This window comes from Ailuropoda melanoleuca, chromosome 2 (genome assembly GCF_002007445.2).
Source record: "Ailuropoda melanoleuca isolate Jingjing chromosome 2, ASM200744v2, whole genome shotgun sequence".
Taxonomy (NCBI): Eukaryota; Metazoa; Chordata; class Mammalia; order Carnivora; family Ursidae; genus Ailuropoda; species Ailuropoda melanoleuca.
This window is the reverse complement of record NC_048219.1, coordinates 136,369,986-136,395,725: the sequence shown is the minus strand read 5'-3', so window position 1 is coordinate 136,395,725 and position 25,740 is coordinate 136,369,986. Positions and strand designations below refer to the sequence as shown.

Genomic DNA, 25,740 nt, shown 5'->3' with positions numbered 1-25,740 from the left:
TATATATACAAATAATAGTATTTCAATAGTGTCTGAAATTAACAAAGGAGCTCACTGGGCTTGGGGGTACCACTAAATTGGTTGTTTGGCTGATTGACATTTATTATATTCATCATAATTTCCTTAAGCTCGCTCTTTCTCTGTTCTCCACAGTCCCTGTTCTATTCTTTGACCGATAATATAGGCATCCAAAGAGAAATGTCAATATAAACAGGAGGGCCTGCTATCAGACTGCAGAAGACTGAGGTGGGCAGAGGAGAAGCCTTGATGGGAAGCTAAGAGGGTCAGAGAAGCGGTCATCTCTGGGCTAACAAATCCTGACTCAGGTTTGCACTGCTGTGTTCATTGCTGCACATCAGGATCTTCCAGAGAGCTGTACCATTCCCCTGTCCCTGGCCACATGCCAGAACAATTTCATCAGAATGACCTGGGCTGCCTGGGGAGTTCCAGCGTATTAACCTACACTTGAGGATCCAACCTTACTGAGGCCTAGGTGACTCAGGGGACCTGAGTTCCCTCAGAGACTCCATGTCTCATCCTCATAGGGAGAATGGTTTGATTCTAAATCCGTATCTTGTCAGAGAAGAGCTAGGAGGGGATGAGTCAAGGGCTCTGAAAAGCTGTCCTGCTTCTGGCTCCGGGTGATGTAGAAACCGGTAGACAGAGGACTTCTGAAGACCCACCACCGTTACACTGCTGTACCCCAAACGGGGTCGCCTCGGTAGAAGCACGGAGCAGGGGCTTCATACGGAGTGTGAGGTAGACTTCTAGACAAACCAGGCTCGTGCAGGCTGTCATGGAAGCAGGGTTTGTTGGGGCCGGTAGGAAAACCTTTCTTTCATCCTGAGAAATACAATTTCTTACGGAGTTTAGTTTGTGTTTTTGCTTTTGTTTTCATTATAGTTGGTGCGAGTAGTACTAACTGCAGTTAATTTACCTTGCAACTTGAGAAGGAATTGTTTTTACAAAATATAATTCTTTTCGATTTGATTTCTCTAGGAAAAAAAGTATGGACTTTCCCCCAAGACCTACAGAGCTATAGGAAGATAGACATGGATAGGAAGAGAAGAGACACAGATGGAGACTGAGTTAATGGGAACGTCACCCGTGACAAGGTGGCAAGGCAGCCATGGCCAGGGCACAGGTGTGAAAAGCAGCCATGAAACGGCCAATCATGAACATAACAGAGATAGTTTTGAATGTAAAAGTAGAGGTGAAAAAGTGGGTTTATCAAATGTGCATCTCCAAGCCCACAAATGGATCAAAGTTTGCATTTCTACTTCTTGGTGAACTGAAAAGGAAACTGAGTTATCAGTGTAGAGCAAAGCTGGTTTGCTGTATGGCATCAGGAACTGGGATGTTTTGGTTAATAACTCCAGTGAACTGAATTCTGCATAAACCAGCTTGTGCAGGTCTGGCTTTTAGTGGGTTACAGACCTCAGTTGGTTGAGGCCATTGTTTTATTGCTTGCTTTATTTAGCAAACTCTTCGTCTTCTGATTCTGAGTCAGCAATCAAAAATTAATCTTATTGTGTTCTTTCCAGTACCAAATCTCACTCGCAATAGGCCCTGAGAAAGAGTTGTAGAAGATGGTTTAAATGGTTTGGTCTGTGGGAAATTTATGTGTATTTGTTGGCCTATCTGGAGAAAGGTCAGGATGATTCCCTGGCTGGTGTCAGGAAAAGAAACGGTTCTCTGGCAAATAGCAGCCCTTATTTCTTAGTATTTGTACATATTAGCATTGTATGTTGAAAAAAAAAAAAACCACTGTACTTTATTCAGACAATTGGAGGAATGTATTTTACCTTCATTGTTTCGAAGCACAAACCAGAAAATGTCACAAGGTAGGTCCTACCCCTTACAAATGTTTTTCTCTCCCTTCCACACATCAGCTAAAACCAGCTCAGAAGCCACAGCACTTGTAGAGATGGAAAAAATTCAACACTGCCTCAACTCTTTCTCTTCTCCTCATTTATTCGAGCAGGGTAGGCTTTTTTCTCTCTTCCCTGATTCAATTCATGTATTAATTATATTTTCCTCTCAGTACGTAGTGTTACAATACTGTGAATACAGCAGTCTTCAAAAGCAAATGCTATGTTATTCATTTGCTCCCACTTGAAAACCATGCTTTTATTCATAATGGCGTTCCAGGGCTGCAGTGTCCCTGTGCAAAGTACATCCTATGTACATATTCCTTTCTTTGGCTTTCTCCGAGAGCCCCCTCATCTTGTCATTTCCTAGAGTTGGGGTTAAGCACTTTTTCCTCAAAGGGAGACCTGCTATTAAAATTTTTAAAATATGCACTAAAGTTACTGACTCCTCCAGAATAACAGATGCCCAAAGCATTCAGAGGGATGTTGATTTTAAACTAATCTTTAATTACTTAATGAGCTCCTAGGAAATGATTCTGTCTCTAAGGGCCAAAGAACTGGAAAAAGAAAAAAAAAAAGTCGAGGTGTGTGAGGTGTGAGGCATAGAGCAATGTTATCCTTCTTTGTCTTTTTACATAAACATAAAATGTTTATGAATCATATTCTCCTTTGAGAATAATTACCCCTTGATTAGGCTCTCTTAGCTTTAGTGGCAATACTGCTGATGATAATAGCTGGTGTTTACTGAACAATTCATAGATGTCAGACATTTCAGTCGCAATTTTACATGGACCATCTTATTTTAGTCTTAAAATACACCTGTTACTTCATCCTGATTTTACAGAGATCAGGTGGCTAACTCAGAGGATTGTAACCCGGGCTGTCTGGCTTCGGAGCTACCAGGCCTAACCACCGCCTGAACTTCCCGTGTGAGTGACGCTACTTTAAGTCGTAAGCGTCGTTAAAAAAAAACAGTATACACAATTAAAAGACAATACGAGACACGCTTTTGATCACAAGCATATCTGTTCATGGAGATCTAGGTTAGGTTGGGGCTATTAATAGAAAGCTATGACCTTGAAGAATTATGTACGCGGCACAAAGCTAAAGGTAGGTTTAAAGTGCATACATGAGACGTGCTTTGCAATGTGGACATTTTGCTGATAAAAAATATGTTTAGTCTGCTAGAAAATAATTATGGATCATCTCTAAAGAGTCTAAAACACACAGATGTCAGATTATATCTGTCGCAAGCTGTCAAAAGTGTTTTCTATCAACCCAAAATTGTCTAGGGATTGTTTCAAATCCACGTAATTTTCCAGAGCACTAATGTTTACATTCAGATGTTTGAAACAGTGGATAGATGCAGATACATGCTGTCTCGCAGCTTCCTCTGGGTCCGCAGGAGAGGTGGCTGCCGGGAGTGAAGGTCGGGAATGCTTCACACTCTTGACATAAAAGCAATTGCCTAAGTGCTGTGGTGCACCGATTACTTCCCAAATTTTTGGAGCTCCATCTGCTCCTTCCCACTTAAGCCACTTAGGCAAAAAAAAAAAAAAAAAAAAAAAAAAAAACAACCAAAAAAACCCCCCCAAAACAAAAAAACCCAAACCAAGCAACCCCAAAAGAGTACAGGCTTCCAGGACTTCAAAATTAATAAGAGAAGAGCTACTCAGGACGGCGAAAGTATGGCGGAAAGAAAACAAAAACAATCCTATGAGAAGATGAAGGTCAAACCCTGAGTGTGAAAATATGGCACAAAAAGGAATGTCTTAGACTGCTAATGGGTCCAAGGTTTAACTTTGGGGTGAAGGGGACGCTGTAGCATTGGATGGCAGTGACGACACACGACTTTGTAAATGCACTGCACAGCCGATGCTTTGTACACTTAAATTGGGTGGCTTTTACAGTATGCAACTTACATCTCAATAAAGCCGTTTAAAAAGAAATAAAAGAAAAGAAAAGTCTTGAAAATACAGAAACCATAGTATGAGCAAGTGAACATGAACTCAGAAAAGAGACGATGACAGTCTCACATCACTAACACATGTATTCTAATACCTTCTGCAGCCTATTTCAAGGCACCCTTTTTAGAATTTGGGAAAAGATTAAATAACATTTCCCCAACACATTCTTTTAAGAAGCTGAACCCTCGCCCCATGCCTCCCTCGCCCAGTGGCTCGGATGGTCCAGAGTGGCTGCTTTTTCTAATTTACATAAGCATGCTTCACAGGCTAGCAGTGATGCCGCACTACAAGAGGCAGAACCACAAAGCATGACAAGTCTAGAATATATAAATAGGGCATTATCTCAGATTATAAGTGAAAGTTCCTATATTTTATACCTCCTTCTTTCTTCCTATTTCAGAACCTCTTTTTGAATAAAAGGCAGTCTGATAAAATAGTCTGATCAATCAGCAGACAGAGGGACCTTGAACCTGAGAGATAGCTTAATTTCCAAAACATGTCTAGCCCCGTTGCTCATCTCCCAAACGACTACCAAATAGCTAATTACCCTGAAACATCTGACTTCAGTATATTAGAAAGGAGAGAGGCAGATTGAACTTAATTATTACACCTTATACGATTATTACTAATTATGACATTAAATATTGTCAGAAATTCAAAACAAATGTTCTTTCTTTTAACTCTAATTAAACTTGATTTTCAAATGAATATTAATTTTTATGTATTAACAAAATAAATTTTTTTTTGGCCAGGGGCAGACTTAGCAGAGAGATAAATCTCAAGTACTTTCAACAAGCGAAGACTGAAAACACCATCTGGATGGACAACAGCTTAGGTAAAACAGAATTAACTACCCGCCTCTACCTGTAAACATCCTCAATCCCCGCTGGTAAGAGAAGCAGCTTTTAGAACACATTTAATAGCTTTAAAAGTTTAAGTGAGTATCTAAGACAAGATTTTTTCTTTTTCCCCTCTATAACCAAATTTGACATGTATCTCAAATTTCTAATAAGGATTATAAATTAGTCATTTCATTTTCCAAGGTACAGATGACTTTTTTCTTTCATCTTCCCACAGACTTCAGCATACAGTTCAATAAAAGATATTTATTAGTTTATTCTAACATGTTTCCTTCATATATTATTTATCTTACGTGGCATTATGACCTAGGCTTAGTCAGTCCTCATGGAATTGTTGGGCATTACTAGCATGTCCACACGTAGATAATAAAACTGAAGTTCAGAGAGGTTACTACAGGCCCAGGGTCCTGCAGATAGACTTCTAGTATGGTTTTATTTATTACACTCACATACATTAATATTTCATGTTCCAGAGTAGGACCTATAGATTATAATAATAGATTACATTCACAAGAAGCTTATAGCAGGTGTGTGCGTGAGTGTGTGTGTGTGTATAACTTTTGTATGTTGCTGCTGTTGGTTTTGCTTTTACCCAGTATCCATTTATTCTCCCTTGATAACTGAATGCTGAGAACTTCCACTTAGCCCAACAGGTATAGAGGCTTCAGCCAATCAGTGTCCCCCAGCTGTAGCAATTAGTTCTAGGAAGAACATGAGTGTTCGTTCCATTTAGAGCCAATTAGATGCAGTAAGAAAGCTTGTTACTGAAACTTCTGGGAAAAGGATCTTTTCCTCTGCATCTTTTTCGCTACAATCTGGGGGAAACCTGGGTGAGAATGGGAGCAGCCCAGAAGAAGTGAGGTTAAAAAAAAAAAAGAAATATGTTTAAGGTGAAATTATTATTATTATTTTTAAAAGCACACACTGTGTAATGCTTACAATGGGCCAGGCACAGTGTTAAGCACTTTACAAATATAATCCATTTAATCCTCCTAACAAACTTATGAGGTGGGTACTGTTATGATCTTGACTTTATAATTGTGGAAACTGAGGCAGAGATAAGCTAAGAACTTGCCTAATGTCACGCCACTAATAGATGAAGGAGGAAGGATTTGGATGCAAGTGATCTGGCTCTAGTTTCTATGCTCTTAGCTATTATGCTAGCGGCATATGTTGAGCCTTTACATTAATGGCAAGGAAATACATATTTAATAAAGGGTTCTCAAGGAAAAAAGAGAAAAAGTTGAGAAGGAAAGGAAAGAAGAAAGAGAGAAAGAAAGAATATCCCTGATTTGTTGTATTTGCCAATTTCTCGATTTCAAACATTCTCACTGTGGTGGATTTCAAGCTATTAACATGACATTATCTGGTTTGCAACATTCCTAAACATTTAATAACCGGAGGGTTGGTACAAGCCAGCTGCTCCAGGAAACCACTGGAGCTGACACCAAATCTCCTTCCACAAGACTGCATGTTTGTGAATCTACAATGTTCCTTTTGGTTGGGCTTTCTGTCTCTTGCAATTAAAGAGTCCTAACTGACTTCGAGTTTCATGGATAATGAAATACTTTTACAGAAACTGCTCTATGTCATATTAGACCTCCATAGTAACCTCATGAAATGGACAACTCCCTCATCAATTGTCTGATCTTAATCAGAAATTGAGAGTTGAGGGGTGATGAATTTGGTCTGTGTTGCACTGACTACATAAATTGCCAGACCTGGTGCAAAATGAGAATGCCAGACCTGGGTCCCTTGTTCAAAATTATTAAGAATTTCAAGATGATGATAGCAAAGCATTAAGCTAAGTGCCAGGCCCTTCTGAGAATGGGGCCCTGAGTGCTACCCAGGGCCATGCGCCATGAAGGTGGCCTTGTGTCTATGTCACTCAGCCGGTAGGTGCCAGAGGTGGCCTCTGAACTCAGATCTACAAGTCCCATAGCCCTTACACTCTATCACAATGTCTCCCCGCAAAACAAAGGATCTGTACATACATAGATTTCTATGTGGAATTCGTTACTTAATTTATTAAGGATAACTAACAACATTTTGTATTGTTGACCAGTTTCAAGCAAATACACAACTGACTCATTTAAAGACTCCTATGTTGTTGCAAGACCTATATATCAGACCACAAGTATATCCAATCGTAATTTCTTATTTACGTTTTGTTTCCTTTGGGAAAAGTTAAAATAAATCTTACCATAAATTCATTGAGCTATTTATATTGTACAGTTTATACTTTTCAGACAAAGCCAGACAAAGAAAACAAATACTATTTCACGTATCAGATTTTTAATCATCCTATCTGGTATACTTCCTCCTCCCACCCATACTATACCACACAATTGCCTTAATTTTAAAAACTTAGGTAACTCCAAATATCTTAGGGACTGTTTTTTAACACAAAAACCAACCGAACAAAAAACTACCTTTTATTTTCCATTACGAAATTTTAGAAGTACCCCAGTTACTCTCTTCCTCATGGAAAATATGGACCTAAATACAGCTGTTTACAGTGCAATTACTATTTTTCAAAGTGCCGAGCTCAGTCTAATGGGTTTTATTACTGAGATTCTCACATTCAAAAATCATTATAACCCATGACAATATTTGGTGATATATGGTAATGGAGGAATGAAATGGGGGAAAAATCTTTTATATAAGATAAAATGTAGAAGTTGCATTATGCAGTTTTATGTAACATCTGGGTTCCACTATTCAATTTTTGATGATTTTAAAGAAAACAGAAAACTCACCACAATGATCAACTAAATAATGCTTAACATTTGATCTATGCAAACAACCAGCAGATAGTTTATCATGAATTATAATCTAGAAGCAGAGGCCCAATATAAACGTGGCTCTCAACATTTCTATTTACCTGTTGACTAACCGAGGCTATTTAATTTTTATTTATGTTTGAAACATTAGAAGCTGAGAAGAAAAATCTTCCAGCATGGTTCTCTAGAAATATGACAAAATGCTCCAAGTAAGTAAATCAATACATTGATATGCTTTAAAGATGATTTTCTAAAGCATCTTAAAATTACAATATTTGTTAATGAGTAATGAAAATAAATGTACCACCAAACAGGGGGCTTTCTGCATTGGCACTGAAATGAGAGCACTTCGACCGTATGTGATTTATCCATTACCTGCAGTCGCATTACCTGCTCAGATCTGTTGTGGTGCTGGTGTTGGTACTGAGACAAGGTATTAAAAGAAGAAGCAAATTTGTCCTTCTCAAATTGTTTCTTCACTCTGGCCAAACCACCAGGCACTGTGCACATTCCAGATTCCTCCATCATCTAAGGCAATTTAAGAAAAAGGAAAATTCAGCTTTGTATCTGCTCAAGATGGGACTTACAAGCTATTATTTTTTATAGTTGACAATTATTGATGGGTGGTATATTAAAAAATATGAACATACGCAATTATTTCAGTAGGCCCTTACAGAAAACCTTATAAAAAATAATCTCTCCATGTTGTTTTCTCATTTATCAGTGTTTGATATAAAGTCAGAAGGAACTTCAAAATATTGAGTTAATTCTCCTTATCTCAGATAGATTTTGATATCTGGAGATTAGACCTGTAGGATGTATTTCTCTAATAATACACAGACTAGTAGAAATTATAATAACAGATTCAATTTTAACCCACAGTAAAGTTGTCATTAAAATCACAAGTGTCTACATAAGCAACACATTATCAAGAATATTAAAAACATTTGACTCATTCCAAAATGTATTTAAATCATTAAAGATGAATAAAATAAGCCTCTCTTATGCAAAAATGTCAATATCAGTAATAGTAACAACTACTTAATATTAGTGCTGAGTGATTTCTGTGTGTTTACATATATCTTGTCATTTGATGTTTCTCCATATTCTGTGAGATATGGGCATTTATTCTCATTTTAAAATGGGGGAATTGAGGTTCGGGCAAGTAAGGCAGCTTGTTAAGTCTCATAGCTGGGGTGTGAGTAGAAGCTGGAATTTAAACCCATATCTGTCTTAGTGGCTGCTGTCTGTCTTTATCAGTGGTACTAAAGGACAGGCATAAAAACAACTACTCCGGGGTTGGCATACCCCAGGACTTAGCTTAGAAGGTTTAGGGTTAGAAGGATTCTAGGCTATTGTTGGCATTTTGCAGAACAGAAAGCCTAATTCAGCAGGCATCATTTGTAGCAACTTGAAAAACACTGAGGAGCCGTATCAGATCTTATGCCCCTGTGGGAAGTGCAGTACCTTAAGGGCTTTGGTTTGCATGATTCAACACACTCCCCAGCCCAGCAGGCCCTCAAGCCCAGATGGGATGACAACTCTCAAGCAAACAGGCCCCATGCCAACCAGCCCTCCTCCAGGAAGCTTCTAGGACTCCTTAAAATCCGGGAAGAGATTCAGCAACCCTTCAAATCACAGGAGGTCTCCTGAGGTCTGGCCCAGTCCTGACGTAACCCTGAAGCCTTGAGACCTGGAAGTAACTGGATGCCCGTGAGCTCAAGTTCCCCTAACATGGACTGCGGACTCCTGGGATCCTGAAATCATGACCCAATACATGGTTTCTTAAACAGATACTAAAAATACAACTATAATCTTGGGGTTTCTCATATTCCAAAATATTGGAGAATGAATTAATAATTGGGATTATCTGAATTACTAGCAAATTCAAATGGTTGCTTTTTCAAATTCATAACCTTTCCCCAATTCCATGCACCATCTGATAGCTAAGAATATGCATATTTGCTGCATGGGAAGAAGGGATAAGAATGTAGACTTAAATGTTTTAGGTATATATTCTAGCAAATTCTGCAACAAACTTCAAATGTAAATCCTGGTCAGTTACTGCTGTTTGATACAAGATAAGTTCAAGAGAAAGTGTGGCATTTATTTTAAAATTTAAGATAAAGAAGGGAAAGGGTGAGTTAAGGCCACAGTATTTCTTATATCCCTCCCTGACATTTAATGTACGTAAGTGGCCTTCCTCGATTGATCAAACAGATAATATATGAGTATTAAATTATGGAAATTAAGGCAATTTTGTTAAGAAGAAGCCTACTCTTTCCAACAACTATAAACAATGCCCAAATCATCTGCAAATTAATCTAGTAAGCCTCGGTAATTATGTTAATGACTGAATACTTTCCTAGTAAGTGCATTTTCACAAAAATACCAGTTCCTATACTGCACATGTTGCCTGTCCTCTACGAAATGGATTAAAAAACCAAATATACCCATTCCTTTCCTTTAGCACTGTGCTTTGGAATCAGACCATATTACACGTGCAAAAATGCACATGGTTAATTGATTTTATCAGTAGTCGTACTATTACACTATCACTGCTGCTCACCCACCTAAGTGAGGAAGTCCTTTGAACTGTAGTTTAGTGCTGGTGACATGGTTTCTTTATTCCGCTCAGCTTGTAAATGAAGGTTTACATATGTGAGATGGCCGGACTTGCTCAAGGAGCAGTCTGTGGGCATGAGCTGGAGTGAGGTTTCCTTGCTCTGATGGAGAGCATAGTGGTGACTTTGCCTTGTTTAGCCCCATGTGCTATACAGTTCAACTAGTTCACGTTATTGTAAATGACCACAGAACAGGTGGCTTTGTGTTAAACATTTGTAGGTTTATCCTTACTCAATGTTTCTTATTCTTGGACTCAGAAATAAGATTTGGAACTTAATAGGTATGCCCATTATAATTAAGTCATTTTATTAACAAGTTAATTTAAATACCTAACACAGTACCTACTTAATATTAAGTTATTTTAATAATAAGGTAATTTAACTACCTAACACTGACCTAAGTTAATATATTACACAATTATCTTTTCTTCACAAAGAACTGTCATTGGGTCCTTGAACATAGTAGAAGTAAGAGTTTGGGGAGTTGGACAAATAGTGATTCTAATCCCAGTTCTGTTACTTAAAACCTTGGACCAGAGTTCAAGTTTTATTTCTTATAAACTGGGAATAGCAATATATTTTCCACACATTTCTTGTGTTAAAAAAGATAAAGGAAATAAAATTGCACAATGCAGAATCTGGCATTTTAATTCATTGCTTAATGAATGTTACCTTCCCCTTCTCTTCGAAGACTCTCCCTCAGACCACTGCCTTTCCACTGGCATGACTTTTATTTAGGTTCAACCAAATGCCATCTGGCTGAGGACCAGGAGAAACTGATCTCAATGTGACTGAAATATAATGGATTCAGTTTGGGGCCGAATCAGAGACCTCCAGATTTTGCCCATAAAATACTTGGGTTCTGTGTATAGACAGAAATGTTGTTAAAGTCAGTTTCCATGATTTTGTAATTGAACAGACATTTGATGCATCTGACCAGATAAGGCAGTAAGGCATTTGTTTTGTTTTTCTTTAGATATTTACTAGTTTTGTTTTTTTTTACTAGATATTTACTATTTATGAGATAATATATGTGCTCTTCCTTCCCCCACCCCCTGCATAATATTAACTTAGGGCCAAACCAAATAATAGGGTATTTTTGGGCCACAGATGCTTTCTTGTATGAGAGGAGGCAGGTGGATTTAGTTAAAAGAGCACCGGAGTCCAGAGACCGGGAATTTAGATTGGCTTTGTCACTAATGCATGATCTCTCATAAATCACTTCCCCTCAGTTTGTTTTGCCTGTAAATGGGCAGAGAAGAGAAGGATTATTAAATTCTTTAAGTGTAGGCTACCTTTGTAGTAACATTAATGTTGTTTTGTTTTTGTATTAAATAGTGAGATAATTAAGTTTTTTTAGTGCCCGATTTAAATATGCTCTTTTTAGCACATTATAAATACAAATTTGTCTTATGGTGTATTCTCTTAGTGCCTGTAAAGATAAAAGTCTTTCTAAATTTAAAAAAAAAATTGTTTACTGGGGCGCCTGGGTGGCACAGCGGTTAAGCGTCTGCCTTCGGCTCAGGGCGTGATCCCAGCGTTGTGGGATCGAGCCCCACATCAGGCTCCTACGCTATGAGCCTGCTTCTTCCTCTCCCACTCCCTTGCTTGTGTTCCCTCTCTCGCTGGCTGTCTCTATCTCTGTCGAATAAATAAATAAAATCTTAAAAAAAAATTGTTTACTGTATAACCCTTCTCTCACTCAGTACTTTCAAAATCCATTTGTTTCCCCAAGAATCTTTTCTCCAATTTAGAACACTAATTTGTAGTAAAGTTCCTGAATGATCCAGCAGGGGGTGCTATCTAAGAAGACTGGCAGGAGGCTCTGGCGTGATACTATTTATTTTGGAAGAGCTCGAGCTACTTCTGTGATTTCTGTACATTCATTCAAAACCATGCTGCATCTAAAATGGATTTTAATGACTATGTAAAAACTTAAATGTCATTTGGAATTACAATATTGTTAATGACTTTGGCACAGTCAGCCTTGTCTCTAAATAATTTGTAAAGAAGAATGTTAAGAGTAGCTATTTTAGAACACCACCCTTCTTGGCTATTCTTTCTCTTTCTCTTTTGGTTAAATGAACGACTTTGCTAATTTGGAGATTATAATTATAAAAGAGTATCCTTATATTCCATTAAGCTGTAAAGCCGCTACTAATAAAATGACTCATCAAACCCTGTGGATTGAAGGCCACAGATGATGGAACCCAACAAATTCTTTTGAATATGACTTTATTATGCTTTGGCTCTAAAAATTGGTGGTCCTACTGAATCCTGCTGTTTCCTATAATCATAATTGGTTTAGCAGAGTGCCTACATTGCTAATCTCTCTCATTTCTATGTTGATTAAGCTACTCCTAATGGATTTAGTGCATACAGAGAAATGAGAAAAGCAAAAAAAAAAAAAAAATACTGCCAGTGAATTTAAATGAACTATACATGAGACCGAGGAGGGCAGCATGCAGACCCACATTATTAAAATCTGAAATTAATTCCCAACCTTCCTGAGGAGAACAGTTATAGGTTAAATGATAATGGTGGCAATAATAACACATTTATACCCTGCCTTATGGCTTACACGTAAATTATCTCTTTGACTTCTCTCTAGGACCCTCTGTGGTGGATGACTATTCCCATTTTGCAGTTAAGGAGACTGAAGCCCAGAGAGGGGTGAAGATAGCCCAAATCCACACAGCGAGTCAGTAGCAGTGCTGGAGCTTAACCTCATATCCTCTGACTTTGATTTACACTATGTCTGCTTTCTCGGTTTTATCCCAATGCCCAGTAGTATTCCTGTATTGCGATGGAAGGAGGGTGTGTGAAGGGCAGACCAAAAGCCCACTGCTTCATGCAGAACCACCGGGAGCAGCTTACATTGGCAGAGAAGCTGCGGCAGTCACCCCTGGAAGCAGCTGCCTGGTACCTCGCCATCCGCTCCTTCAGGGGCACCACTTCCTGGAGCTCTGACGCGCCCTCGCGCCGTGCAGCACTGTCTTCTGCAAATCCACTCGCAGGCTTTTTAGGGCCAACAGTCACTGAAAACAAATGTAGCATGCTCAGGTATGTGTTTCAGGCTTTGAAAAGAAAATAGCATCACCTTATGAACAGGAAAGGCATTTTAAATATTTGCTCTCATAAAACAGACTGCAACATTTCACAGTACTGTGTCTTCAATGTTCCACAGTCACCCTCTTCAAGCTTTCAAGCAAAGCTACAAAATGCCTGTACAGGAGGATATGCTTATGCGCACATCAAACAAAAATATTGTCTCCACTCCTACTCCTGTGATTATTCTGATGAAAAATAGTGATTAAAAGCTTCATAATGTTAATAATGAACATTCCCAAGGCACCGTGTGTTGGATTTAGGTTAAAAGCTGGAGGGCATGATCTCATTTACTTCTCTAACGATCTCAGGAGGTAGGAGCTATTCTTTTCTGAAATTTATAGATACAAACATAGAGAGTCACAGTGGTTAGAAAACTTTCCCATGATCACACAATTAATTAGAGGTAGATTTGATGGGTGGGCTAAATCTTTAGCAAGTCTAAAAATTGCTCTTTGCTTCTCTCTCCACCCCTTAACACTCGAGGAGATAGATCTAGCTAAAATAAGTGATTGCCATGAGAATTATAGACTGTGGGTTTATTTCTTTTATTCACGGAGACATGTGTTACATGAGAAAGAAATAATAGTACCATTAGAAAAAGCTTTGTCAGCCACCCATTTCACATGGTCTGATATTTTCCCATTTAAGCCATCTACCTGACAAAAATACAGGGTAACAGGAATTACATGCTTGGAAAGAGAGCAAAAGACTGATTGCATGATCACAGAATAATAGTTGTTAGAAACAGAAAGGTCTTAGAGATCATACAGTCTAACCTAATCTAACCAGCTCCTTTTAGGCATATGGAAACATGTCTAAATGTTTCCTTATGTGAGAGGAAGACAAGGACTCTCCATGGTTCCTCAGGTATATGTGCCAGAGCTGGTCTCAAAACTAGATTTTCTTCTTTCATCTAGTATTCTTTGCTGTTACCACTTTGCTTGATGGTTTACTATTCATTCTTAAGGGACTCTAATACCAAAATCATTGCAAGGGCTCTTTCTGGGACCTATTTACACACAGGTACAGACATACATGTATGCATTCATTATGTGTATTCATTACTGGGTCATGCACCCCCTGCCATTCACCTTAGGACTGGTAGTTTCTGGAACTCACAGAGTAGGGCTCTTTCAGGTACTTTGTTATTTGGATTGGTTTGATTTAATCACTGTAAACCAAGACCCAAACATTCCCAGCTGACAGATAACCAAGCTGTTTCTTCCCTTTCCTGTTCTTCCTACCTCCTTCCCCAGCTCCCACGTTGAACGATCTTAGAGAATTGTTTGCTTTTTCTGTTTTTAGTTTCTTTTAAGGTTTATGTACACAACAGATGAGAACAACTTCTGTGATCCAGAAAAAATTAATAATCATTTGTTTTGGCTCCCTGAGTATCTGGTTTTCCATAGGGAGTTCTTACTCAAATAAACATTTTCATATATTTCAATTAAAATTATAAATATATCTTACTTAACATAAATACAAAATATACAGGAATATGAAGTTGTGATATATGCAAGCTATGATTGTACAACAGTGATTTGTTCATAACATATGTCAGTTATTTTTGAAATTCACCTGTCATTCAAAACCTCATATCCATACAGAAGTACATTTCTCCAGTTGATTGTGATAAAAAGACATTCTCACGTGCTACTGAAAGTCTTTCACATGATAAGGAAAATATATCTCTATTTTCCCCTGTGGATTATCTATCTACACAGATTAATTCAATTTATATTCAACTGTACTATTATTTTGTTGTGAATGATCACTATATAGATTTTACTGAACATGACTCCCTAAAGTTTTTCCACATTAAAATATAAATTTCAATTTCTATATTACTCATAAAAGATGTCATTCTTTTATTTATCTTAACAGAAAGTCAGCAGTTTATTTTTGCTAAAATTTACAGATGGTATTTACTTTTCAAATATTTGACTTTTATCACTTTTCATCCTACTGGGAAACGCCCAAGATTAATGGTCAGAAAATCAGTGGCCTGATTATTAAGAGATTTGGATTCCGTTGCCTTGTGGACTTTCATTTTGATCACAGAAAAAACACTACATTTTAATTTCCCTCTCCTTCTTGTCAGTAACTTTGCCTACACAGGTAGTCATAGAGTAGAAAACTTACCTTGAGTTAACAAGCTGTGTCCATATTGTTTCTTAACCTTCTAAGTCAATGTCTATCCTTTCTTCATTTGATAAGCAAGTGATGCTTCCTGCCCAGTGTACTCTAAGGCAGTGTATCTATCTGCTCCTATCTTGATGCTGATGACATGTGACATAAGGTTGATAAGACAACCCCCCCTTTTTAAGATTATTTATTTATTTGAGAGAGAGAGAGTTGGGGGTGGGTAGAGGTAAAGGCAGAGGGAGGAGAGAGACTCTCGAGCAGACTTTGTGCTGAATGCAGAACCCTACATGGGGCTCAATCTTGTGACCTGAGATCATGACTTGAGCCCAAACCAAGAGTCAGATGCTCAACTGAGTGAGCCACCCAGGTACTTCTAGACAGCCCCTTTCTTAGGGATAGGTGAGGAAGAAGACAGGAACATTGGTCCCCTGACCTCCTACTGTGCCATTTCAGAAGGCTGGGATGCAACTGAGATTGGAGAACAGTGTGAAATAAGTTTAGGGAAACTTTAAAGAGAGAGGTGATACGGAAGAACAAGTAAAGATGCTCTTGTCATAAAATACCTATGGAAAAATAGGGGGAAATTTGCATACCTGTAAGTATGGAAATCATACTGTGAAAGAACATGCCATAAGGCTAAAGTGGTCTGTGAAAAAGGAAGGGAAAACGAACTTTTCGAATGACCATTTCTGTTAGAAAGCATTCTAAGTATCGACATCACAAGATCATTGTACTGGAAGTGACTTGTCTCTGGGGCTTAGTGGCAATTCATTGTGCAGACGAGTCAACAAACATCTAAAGAAGTTCAGTGAATTCTCCCAAATCTCCGGAGTTAATGGCATAGCTGGACATAGAATCCATTGCACCCTAAATATCAACTGTTTTCTTTTGTTTGCTGAGGAGAAAATAATCACTAATCCACCCAAAATAATCATTCTTTGTAGAACAGAATAAATCCTACAAAGCAGAAAGAACATAGGTGGAAGCACTTTGAAAGAAAAGAAAACACTAAAAAATACAAGCTGTTATCATGAAAATGATTATAGGCCAAGGATAAGAATGTCTTTTATAGGGGCGCCTGCATGGCTCAGTGGTTAAGCGTCTGCCTTTGGCCCAGGGCATGATCCCAGAGTCCTGGGATCGAGCCCCATGTCAGACTCCTCTGCTATGAGCCTGCTTCTTCCTCTCCCACTCCCCCTGCTTGTGTTCCTTCTCTCACTGGCTGCCTTTCTCTCTGTCAAATAAATAAATATAATCTTTAAAAAAAAAGAATATCTTTTATAAGAAAAATTCTGAGGTTCTCAGGGAAAAGATTTATATTATTATTTTTTTGTAATATATTACGTATAGATCTAACTTATGTCCACTTATTTATACTTATTTATGTATACATATACATAAATACATACATAAGTATATATTTATGTCCACTTTCTATTTTCTTAAATCATGAGAGATGTGTGACTACAGATCTATTTTCTTGAGCTTGAAACATGTGTTTTTCTTCTGCATTGTTTAAAAACAAGATAACTAAATCAATCAACCAATAAAATTTGCCCAGTTACAAAACTCATTATACCTTCCTGAATTTTACTTTTTATGGAGAGTCCAAGTTTAAAGCATTTTTAAAAAAGCAAGGTAGTACAATATAAGATAGAATGCTCTTCCTTTCCAGACCAATTATTCACATGCCTATAGTCAGTCACAGAAGGGTTGCATAGCCACCCTTCTGTGTTTCTATGGAGTAAAATGATATCTTTAAGAAGTCAGATAGAGAAAACAATGAGGAATAGTCAATGTAATTAATACACTATGGGATTTTCTTCTCATTTCACAACTTCTATTATCAGTGAAAGAATTCTAGAAATATGCACAGATTAGTAAGAACAGACATTTCAAAAGGGTTCATTATTATGAACCATTCTTCTAACCAGCTGTTCAGAAAACTTTAAATTTGGAATTCAGTGGTTTATAAAAGGATATGTTCTTACAACATTAACAAATAACAGATCTATCTTCATTTCTCATTACACAAATAATTGTCTAGAACTCTGAAGTAATTATATATATGATCCTAAGATCTTCATAGCTTAAAGAATTTGGAAATAAAGGTCAATGGCTTGATACCATAGTGCTGGGATGAATGCGTTGCTCAAAAATATGGTCCAAGTCAGAAAAATGTCTCTTCAGAAAATACCCAATGTGGCACAGTTCACAAAGCCAAGTGCTCTGTCATGAATTTATTTCTAAAGCAGGATTCCACCTCAGCACATTTTCTAAATGTAAGTATTTCTTGCTTTCAAAATATGGGAGACACATTCCTAAACTGTAGTGGTGGATGAAGTTTTATGAAAGGATGACCATATAACAATACTATAATGGATGTAATCGGATGAAAGGTAGATATTAAACACCAGTGCTTCAAAACTGTCTTACACAAGTACTGTTTAAATTTTTGTGAGTCATCTTTTCTCTTTTGCCTACCCAATATGGATTATGTGGAAGTCTGTAGAATAAAGTCAGATACTTTGACCTTTGCATTTCGTTGACAGACCACTTGCTAGTGTTGCAAAGCTGGTCTTAGCGGTGTCTGATTTATAGCAGGCACCTGGCTGAGGTAAAATCAGAAGAAAAGAAATCTGTCAGAGATAAGAAGAGAACTAGGGGTAGTTGAGTTTTTAGAAGAGTTAAAATACACACTGGGGGCAGTAAATAGAATATCACATGCTGTGGAAAAGAAAATCACTAACATTAACAGCAATGTGAAAGGAGATGACAGAGAACAGAAAGCAAAATCCAAACGGTAAATTGATAGCATTTCAGTGAGAGGCTGGGGGTGGGGAAGGAGTAGGAGGCAGAACAAATAAGATATATTTGAAGAAAAATTGTTGAAAATAAAATTTGGACATAGATTTAAAATATTTACCACAATCCAGAAATAAAATTAAGTTTGAAACACCAATATAACAGTAAATCCTCGAAAAACATTGCAAGTTTTACAAGGAGAGAGAAAAATTCTACAATTATCTAAAATTATGAAGAGTTTCTGTGATGATGAAACAAAACTCAGACATCCTTAGATGTTCTCTTTATAACACTGAACACTAAAAGGAATTAGAAAATTGGTTCCTGGTTACGGAAATTTTAGTTCTGTGAGCTAGAGTCTGTATGAATCCAAGCTGGTACTCGTGTGAGACGTCAACACAAACTCAAAGTCCATATGACAAAAAAGTCACCCAAAAAGAAAACAAAGGCCCTTAACATACAATACCTAAACAAGAAGGTAGAAATAAGATCAGGTGTAATAGTCATAAAAATAAACACAGGTCAAAACTCCACACTGAAAGACAAACAAATCCAACCGTATGCCACCCACAAGAAATCAACCTAAAACAAGACACAACATTTAAAAAGAAAATACTGGGTAAAAATGTAACAGGCAAATAGAAGATGAAGCAAAGGCATCGTGGCTATATTCTTTTCATGCAAAATAACATTAAAGACAAAGTGTCCTAAATGAGATAGCAGGGCCATCAAAAGTTGGAAGATACGAATCCCACTATGAAACCTCCGCATGTGGACTAGCATAGTACGGAAACACATAAACACCAACAATAACAAGAAAAAGGAGAACTCTATGGGAATCTAATTGTTGTGGGTGACATTCATATATCTCCTTCCATCTTTGCCATATGAAATTTCTTTTTAAAAATATTTTATTTATTTATTTGAGAGAGACAGAGATAATGAGAGAGAGCAGGGAGGAGAGGGAGAAGCAGACTCCCCACTGAGCAGGGAGTCCGGATGTGGGGCTCAATCTCAGGACCCTGGGATCATGACCTGAGCCAAAGGCAGACACTTAACCAACTGAGCCACCCAGGCACCCCGCCATATGAAATTTCAAAAGGAAATGATTCGCACTATATAATTAATAAGGTTTCTTTTAATATATTTATTCATTCTCATTAAACAACTATTGGTTATCTACAGTAAGCACATGATGCATTCACTATGCTTCCCAACTTTCAGACTAGTTGGAAAGAAAGACAGGCGATTATAACGCAAGAGTTAATGGGTCTGCACCAGGTGAGTTCAGAGCCTCCCGGGGAGGACATAATCCTCTCAGTGTCAACTAACAGGTGTCAGGGAAAGCATCCTGAGAAACAGGACATCTGCACTGAAACATGAAGGAGTTGGCCACATGAGTATGCGGAAAAGCAACAGGATGAGACAGCTGCATTACCAACAAGTCATGTTGGGGAAACTGGGTAATGATTTTGTGGAAAACACCCAACAGTTCCTCAGCTCACAGCATGTTACAGAGTATTAGATGGAGTAAAGAGCTAAATGCTTTTTAAAATGATGAAAAATCTTCAGAGAAGTAGAAAATTATTTCAGTTGAACTGTCTAAGCATAGAAAAAAGTGTAAAGTAAAAAACCTTTTAAACAAAAATAATTATAAGACAAAAGGAAAACTGGAGGGGGCAATTATAATAAATAGGCTAAAAGTATTACTTTTTTAGCAAAGAACACTGACACGTCAGAAATAAAACGGCAAACGTTATTGAACAATAGATAAAGGACTCAAAAGAATGATTCACGAGTAAAAAAAATAACAAACATATATGTGTTTCTGTGCGTCAGACATTAATCCACTGAGTGCTCTCAACCACCCTATGAAGTAGAGACTATTTGTATCTCCATTTTACAGACAAGGAAACAGAGACACAGAAAGGTTACAAAACTTGCTCAAGGACAGGTGGCTGGTGAGTGTCAGAGCTGGAAGGGGAAGCCATGCAGTCCGGCTCCAGGTTCTGTGACTTTCCAATTCTGTGCTTCTTCTCAAGGAATATGCGCGTCCAAAAACCAAAGCCAAACCCAAACCCAAATCTTCACCTTCCCAGTAAAGAGAGAAAGGAGACTTCAAACTTCAAAAGAGAAGTCTTTTTCTGTGGTGAACTGACTCTTATTTCCTCTACAATAAAAACATATAAAAAATAGTCCTAGATGGCTAACCCAGTGTATAATTATGACTCAAAAGAAATTCTAAGGTTTAATAGTAACTTAAACTCTTGAGCAAATAAATGAGAATTTAATGATTTTTTTTCTTTGAACTTTGCTGAAGTCAATCCAAGAGATCTTTATTTAGTCCAAACTAAGAGCCAGACACAAAGCCGGCCTGCCACACAAGCCCACAAAGCTGACGCAAACACTGATAGCCGCTTCAAGCCAGCAAACACACTTCCGGTGACACACCAGTAGCCTTGCTATTGTATTTTGGATGCATTATAAAGAAGTCAACTGCTTAGCACTTGGAAAACTGATTTAGAACTAAATTGGGAGAGTGATGAACTAAATTCCATCAAATCTAAATATATGGTCTATAGCCCATAGATCACGGATCGTGATCAGGATATCATACCGATGGACATAGCATTGCCTCACAGCCATTAGCATGAATAAGATTTCTATAATTCTTAATGTTTGCATATCCCTAGCTAATAATAAAATTCATCTCTCATAAAATTCAGAATGCTGCTGCCAGGTCAAATTCGTAATCCATTTTTTTAAAGATTTGTAATTATTTTAGAGAGAGAGCGAGCAGGGGGGAGAGCAGAGGGAGAGGGAGAGAGAGAATTGCAGGCAGGCTCTATGTCAAGTGCAGAGCCCAATGAGGGGCTCGATCTCATGACCTTAAAATCATGACCTGAGCTGAAATCAAGAGACAGACATTTAACCAACTGTGCCACCCACGCATCCCTAAATTTGTAATCGATTTGAGTTTTATATATTTTACTCCAATTGAATACTATAAAACCAAGAAATAGATGGAGAATAAAATGAAAGAGTAAGTATATAGCACAACCTTGCATTAATTTATAGTGCTTAAAACAAAACATGGGGAGATGGGGCAAAGAGTAAATCAAGCGGAAGTATATGCCATGACAGCCCAGGAACTGTACTGTGGCATCCACCCAGCATGTAAGTAGAGTGAAACCGATTCCATTTTTAAAACTAACCTCCCTACGGTCCTATTCCCTTCAAATGCACTGTGTTGTTGTGTGTACACTTTTCACCTTCCCCCAAATTCATTCATTCATCTGATTTCATCTGTTCACCATCCTTTATACATTAACAAAAACAGATAATCTCTCAGGGTAATAAAAAGAATTAGTTCTTGCCTCCTTACTTACCCTTCCCTAACCAGTACTCTTCCAGTTCACCAGATCTAAAAGAGATCCTATATTTCCAGTTGCCTATTAGAGGAAGAAGACAAGATTCAGCGATGTTGGAAGCAAAATACTGGTCCTCCAAAGATGTTCACATCCTTATCCTCGAATCTGTGAATGTATTACTCCACAAGACAAAAGGGACTTTGCAGGTGTGATTAAATTAAGGGTTGAGATGGGGGAGATTATCCTGGATTATCCAGGTGGGTGCCATGTAGTAGTCTCAAGAGTGCTCCTAAGTGAAAGAGAGAGGCAGGAGAGTCACAGCTGGAAAGAAAAGGTGATGACAGAAGCAGAGATAGGGGTCGGGGGTGGGGGGGCAGTACAGATTCTACCTTACTGGCTTTGAAAATGGAGGAAAAAATGTCCCACGAATTAATGAATGTAGGCAGCTTCCAGAGGCTGGAAAAGGCAAGAAAACAAGATTTCCCCCCAGAGCTTCTGGAAGGAACTTGGCCCACCCAATACCTTGATTTTGGTCCACTGAAACCCATTTTGGATTTTGGACCTCTAGAACAATATAAGAAGTTTGTGCCATTGTAAATGACTCCTTTTGTGGTAATTTGCTAGAGCAGCAATAGAAAACTAACTTGAGCATTCTCCATACACATACATGCACCTGTCCAAGTCAGAAAGCACCACGCGGTAGATCCTTTCTAAATCATATTAGTTCCAGCTCCCCCAAATCACACCGATTTATATATACAAATCACCTTGCAATAGAAACATCCTTGAAGTTATTCTTCATGCCCCCCCAAAAGAAATATCCATCTTCTTACAGATAAGACTAGGTTTAAATGTTAATTTAAATTTTAATCTCTCTAAGAGAACTGCCATTCCTATTTATAATGACGTATTGTCATATAGACTCATCCTGTTTTCTGCAGCTCCTATCGTCTCACAAGAAGTACTTCTTGTACTAAAGCAGTTATGAATGAATAGGATTTAGTCAGAAATTAGAAAATTATTAGTACATTAGTATTGCCACTTTGGGCATAGTTGGAAATTTAATCATATTGCTACTAAATATTTTTAAATCAATTGTTTAGTTAAAGAATTGCCTAGTTACAGAAATCAATAATTGAATAAAATAACTTAAATTTCTTTGAAATGGTCAAATAAATTAAAACTATTAAATGGCTATCGATGGTGCATATTTTTACAACATAAGTCTCTTATTAGACATTTCCCTAGTATAATCAAATTTATATTGCATTATAACAATGATAACTGTCTGTTAATGAACACTGATTATGTGTTAAGCATTTTACATGTATTCTGATTCATCTACCACTTTACATCTAATTTTTACAGCAACCATATCTGATAGGTGGTATTATTTCCATTTAGGTGATGAAGAAAGTAACATCCAAAAAATAAAATCATATAGTAAGTGGCTGAGCCTAGGATTGAGTTTAGGTATTTCTGAACTACCTATTCAACTCTACACAGTCTCTTATGTAAATATTTTTAATTAATATATAATGTTTTATTAGAAAGTACATTTTTAATTGAGGCTATATGAATCCTCCTTTCTGCTTCCTAAACATCTGTCCACAAATCCTTTCCAAATGTTTTTTTTAGTGCATGTAGGGATAAGTCAAAAGCAGACCAATAAAGTTGAATATCTATGACTCTGATTGGCTCTTTTTCATCCTGATAAGCCTGAGTTTAGAATTAGAAGTTGAAGCAAATTCTTCAATTATATTTCCTTGGTCACTATAGAGATCAAACTTGAGACAGGGTTAGGTATCGATCTGAGCAAGCAGGAAAAGGGATGAACTTTAAGGGAAGAGAGATGTAAAGCAAGGACCATTGCCCTAATTTTCTATTGATCTATTCTGCTCCAGGGCATGAGAGTTGGTGTCATGCTTCCATCACAGTGTCCTCTTGTTTAAATCTGTATCTCAGGTATACAATTAAGGTATTTGATAATTTCTCTTCTTAAGGCTTCAGTCATGCATTCAGTAAACATTACTGCCCATCCACTGTGGGCCAAGCACAGTGCTCGAGGCTGGGCACAAATTATATAAAGTCCTGCTTTACTTGAAGAGAGAAGAAAAGAAAAAGACCAGAGAGATCCTCAAGAAATACAGTATTCTAACCAGTGTTGATCTGGCCTTATCTCTAAAAACAGAAATACAACAGGTTGCATCATTTCAACATGCTGACTTCTGAATAAAGCAAGCTTCCAGATAGCTGGTCCTGCAAAGGAAGTTGGTTTGTCTGAAGACACCAAATGTAGCCCTCCTTAGAAGGGGAAGCTTGAGGAACTTTGGTGGCACACGTTCTGCATCCCCACCCCCCAAAGCACACTTATTTATATCGAGATGAAATAAATGAAGATGGATCAAGCCCAATCCTATTTGATGGGGTTAAAAAGCCCCTTACAGGTAGCCTGCCATGAGGCTCAAGTTCCCTTCAGATTTCCCCCCACTTAACCTAGGCAGTGAGGAGCTCCCTCTGCTGTGCTCTCCCACCACTTAAAAATTACACTTCTATTTGTATGACTTTACTTGTTAGTGTGTCTTTGAGTTCCCCCCTGCCCTACCCCCACTTCTGCCATCTTCGGCCAAAATGTAAGTCCCCCAGCCCAGGGCAGAGCTAAGTTAATTTTATAAACCTGTTCTACTCCAGGCTCTGTCTTGGGTTCTTACCAGCAGGAGGCAGACCCACAAGTGGATTAACCATCCACTCTGGACCCAGAAAGCCCAACATTTAACCTATTTCTGACACTCATTTTTGACTTTAGGCAAATTGCCTAACTTTTCTAAGCCTCTTCCTTCTTCCCTATGTTGTGAGAATGATAACAGAACCTACAGATTGCCTGTGAGGACTGAAGGAAATCGTATAAAAGTGGAGTTTACAGAATCTCTTGCACATAGTAAATAATAAATGCTCGCTAGCTTCCAGTCACTCTAGGTGTTATTACATCTCCTAAGTGTAATCGTCCAGATAATCCGAGCTGATACAAGTCTGGGAATAATAAAAGTTATGAAACTTCCTAAGGCTCAAAGCTGTAAGTAGAAAGAATAGGACTTGACCCTGATCCATCTAAACCCAAAGCCTTTGTATGGATATTCCATTCCCCTTTATAAATCAGGTATCCTCCTGTTTCCTGCCACAAGGAGAACACGATAAATCACGAAGGAATGGGTAACTATGCGTTGAGACTGACGCAAAGAAGTGGGCATAGTCCTACTCATATGGCCACAGAGATGAAGAAAATATATGAAGGAGGAGAAACTACCAACTCGATGTATATGATATTCAAAGTGTGCCTTGCCACTAGCTGATGAATCAGCAATTTTTCACCAGCAAGCAACACGGTAGTACTCTGAAAATGTAAAGCTCATGAAAATCACCCTAGTATATCATATGATAGGGACAGATTGATTCTGTTCCCCCCCCCCAAAAAATATTCCTCATGGTGTCCCCTGTTCTACATAATTTAGGTAAAATCATGAAACCGTCACTCAGTTATGTAATATTTTTCATTTCTCTATATGCAGCATCTGAGCAGTGGGCACGGCACAGCGAACCCTGGTCTGGGCCAACCAGGTGGTAAGGACGGAGGGGGGTGGGGGGGTAGGGGGCGCTCGCTACGTCTTGTCTCTGCTGCCCCGTGGCTGCCTACCACAGGCAAGAAGGGTCCTAGATTTCCTCATCTGTGATCCATTCCACTGCTGCTCTGCTAAGTACCTATGCATTGCTAAGTACTTCTGCTAAATACCTCTACTAAGTACCTTTATTTAGGTGTTAACTAACCTCTAAATAGAGTTGTTGCTATATTCATTTAGTTTGAATATAGTACCTTTTCTCTTTGAGTATCCTTCTATTTGAATTCCATCCTTTTCTTCTTAGAGTCTCTATTCCAGAAAATCCCCTAAGTTTATGTCATTCTGCATTATTCCATGTCTCCCTGAGTGGCTGCCTTTTTGATATAACTTCTTTCCCTCACTCATTATTCCCTACTGTACTCCTTTTTTTATTCCTACTGCTTCATTACTGCTTTTCCTTTCCCCAGACTCCCTGTGATTGCTGTTTCCAAATCTCCTCCATGCACGGCTCAGTTATTAGGGGACAGTTCCTTTGTGAGAAGAATATCATCCTCTTTCTGTTTTTTTTTTTTTTTTTTTTTTTTTTAGG

General features: G+C 38.0%; 1 protein-coding gene across 2 annotated transcripts in view; it reads right to left on the bottom strand.

The window, feature by feature from the left end:
* The window catches only part of XIRP2 (xin actin binding repeat containing 2), a 71,588-nt gene that overhangs the window by 34,096 nt on the left and 11,752 nt on the right, over window positions 1-25,740 (bottom strand). Inside the window, exons 2-3 of one of the 2 annotated variants that reach the window (XM_019804422.2) lie at window positions 12,983-13,143; window positions 7,857-8,009 (exon numbers count right to left, since the gene is read on the bottom strand). In XM_019804422.2, the coding sequence (XP_019659981.1) occupies window positions 7,857-8,009; window positions 12,983-13,039 (210 nt within the window). In that variant the 5' untranslated portion in view covers window positions 13,040-13,143. The remainder of the gene's footprint in view (window positions 1-7,856; window positions 8,010-12,982; window positions 13,144-25,740) is intronic. The other variant, XM_019804423.2, reaches the window with a different exon arrangement.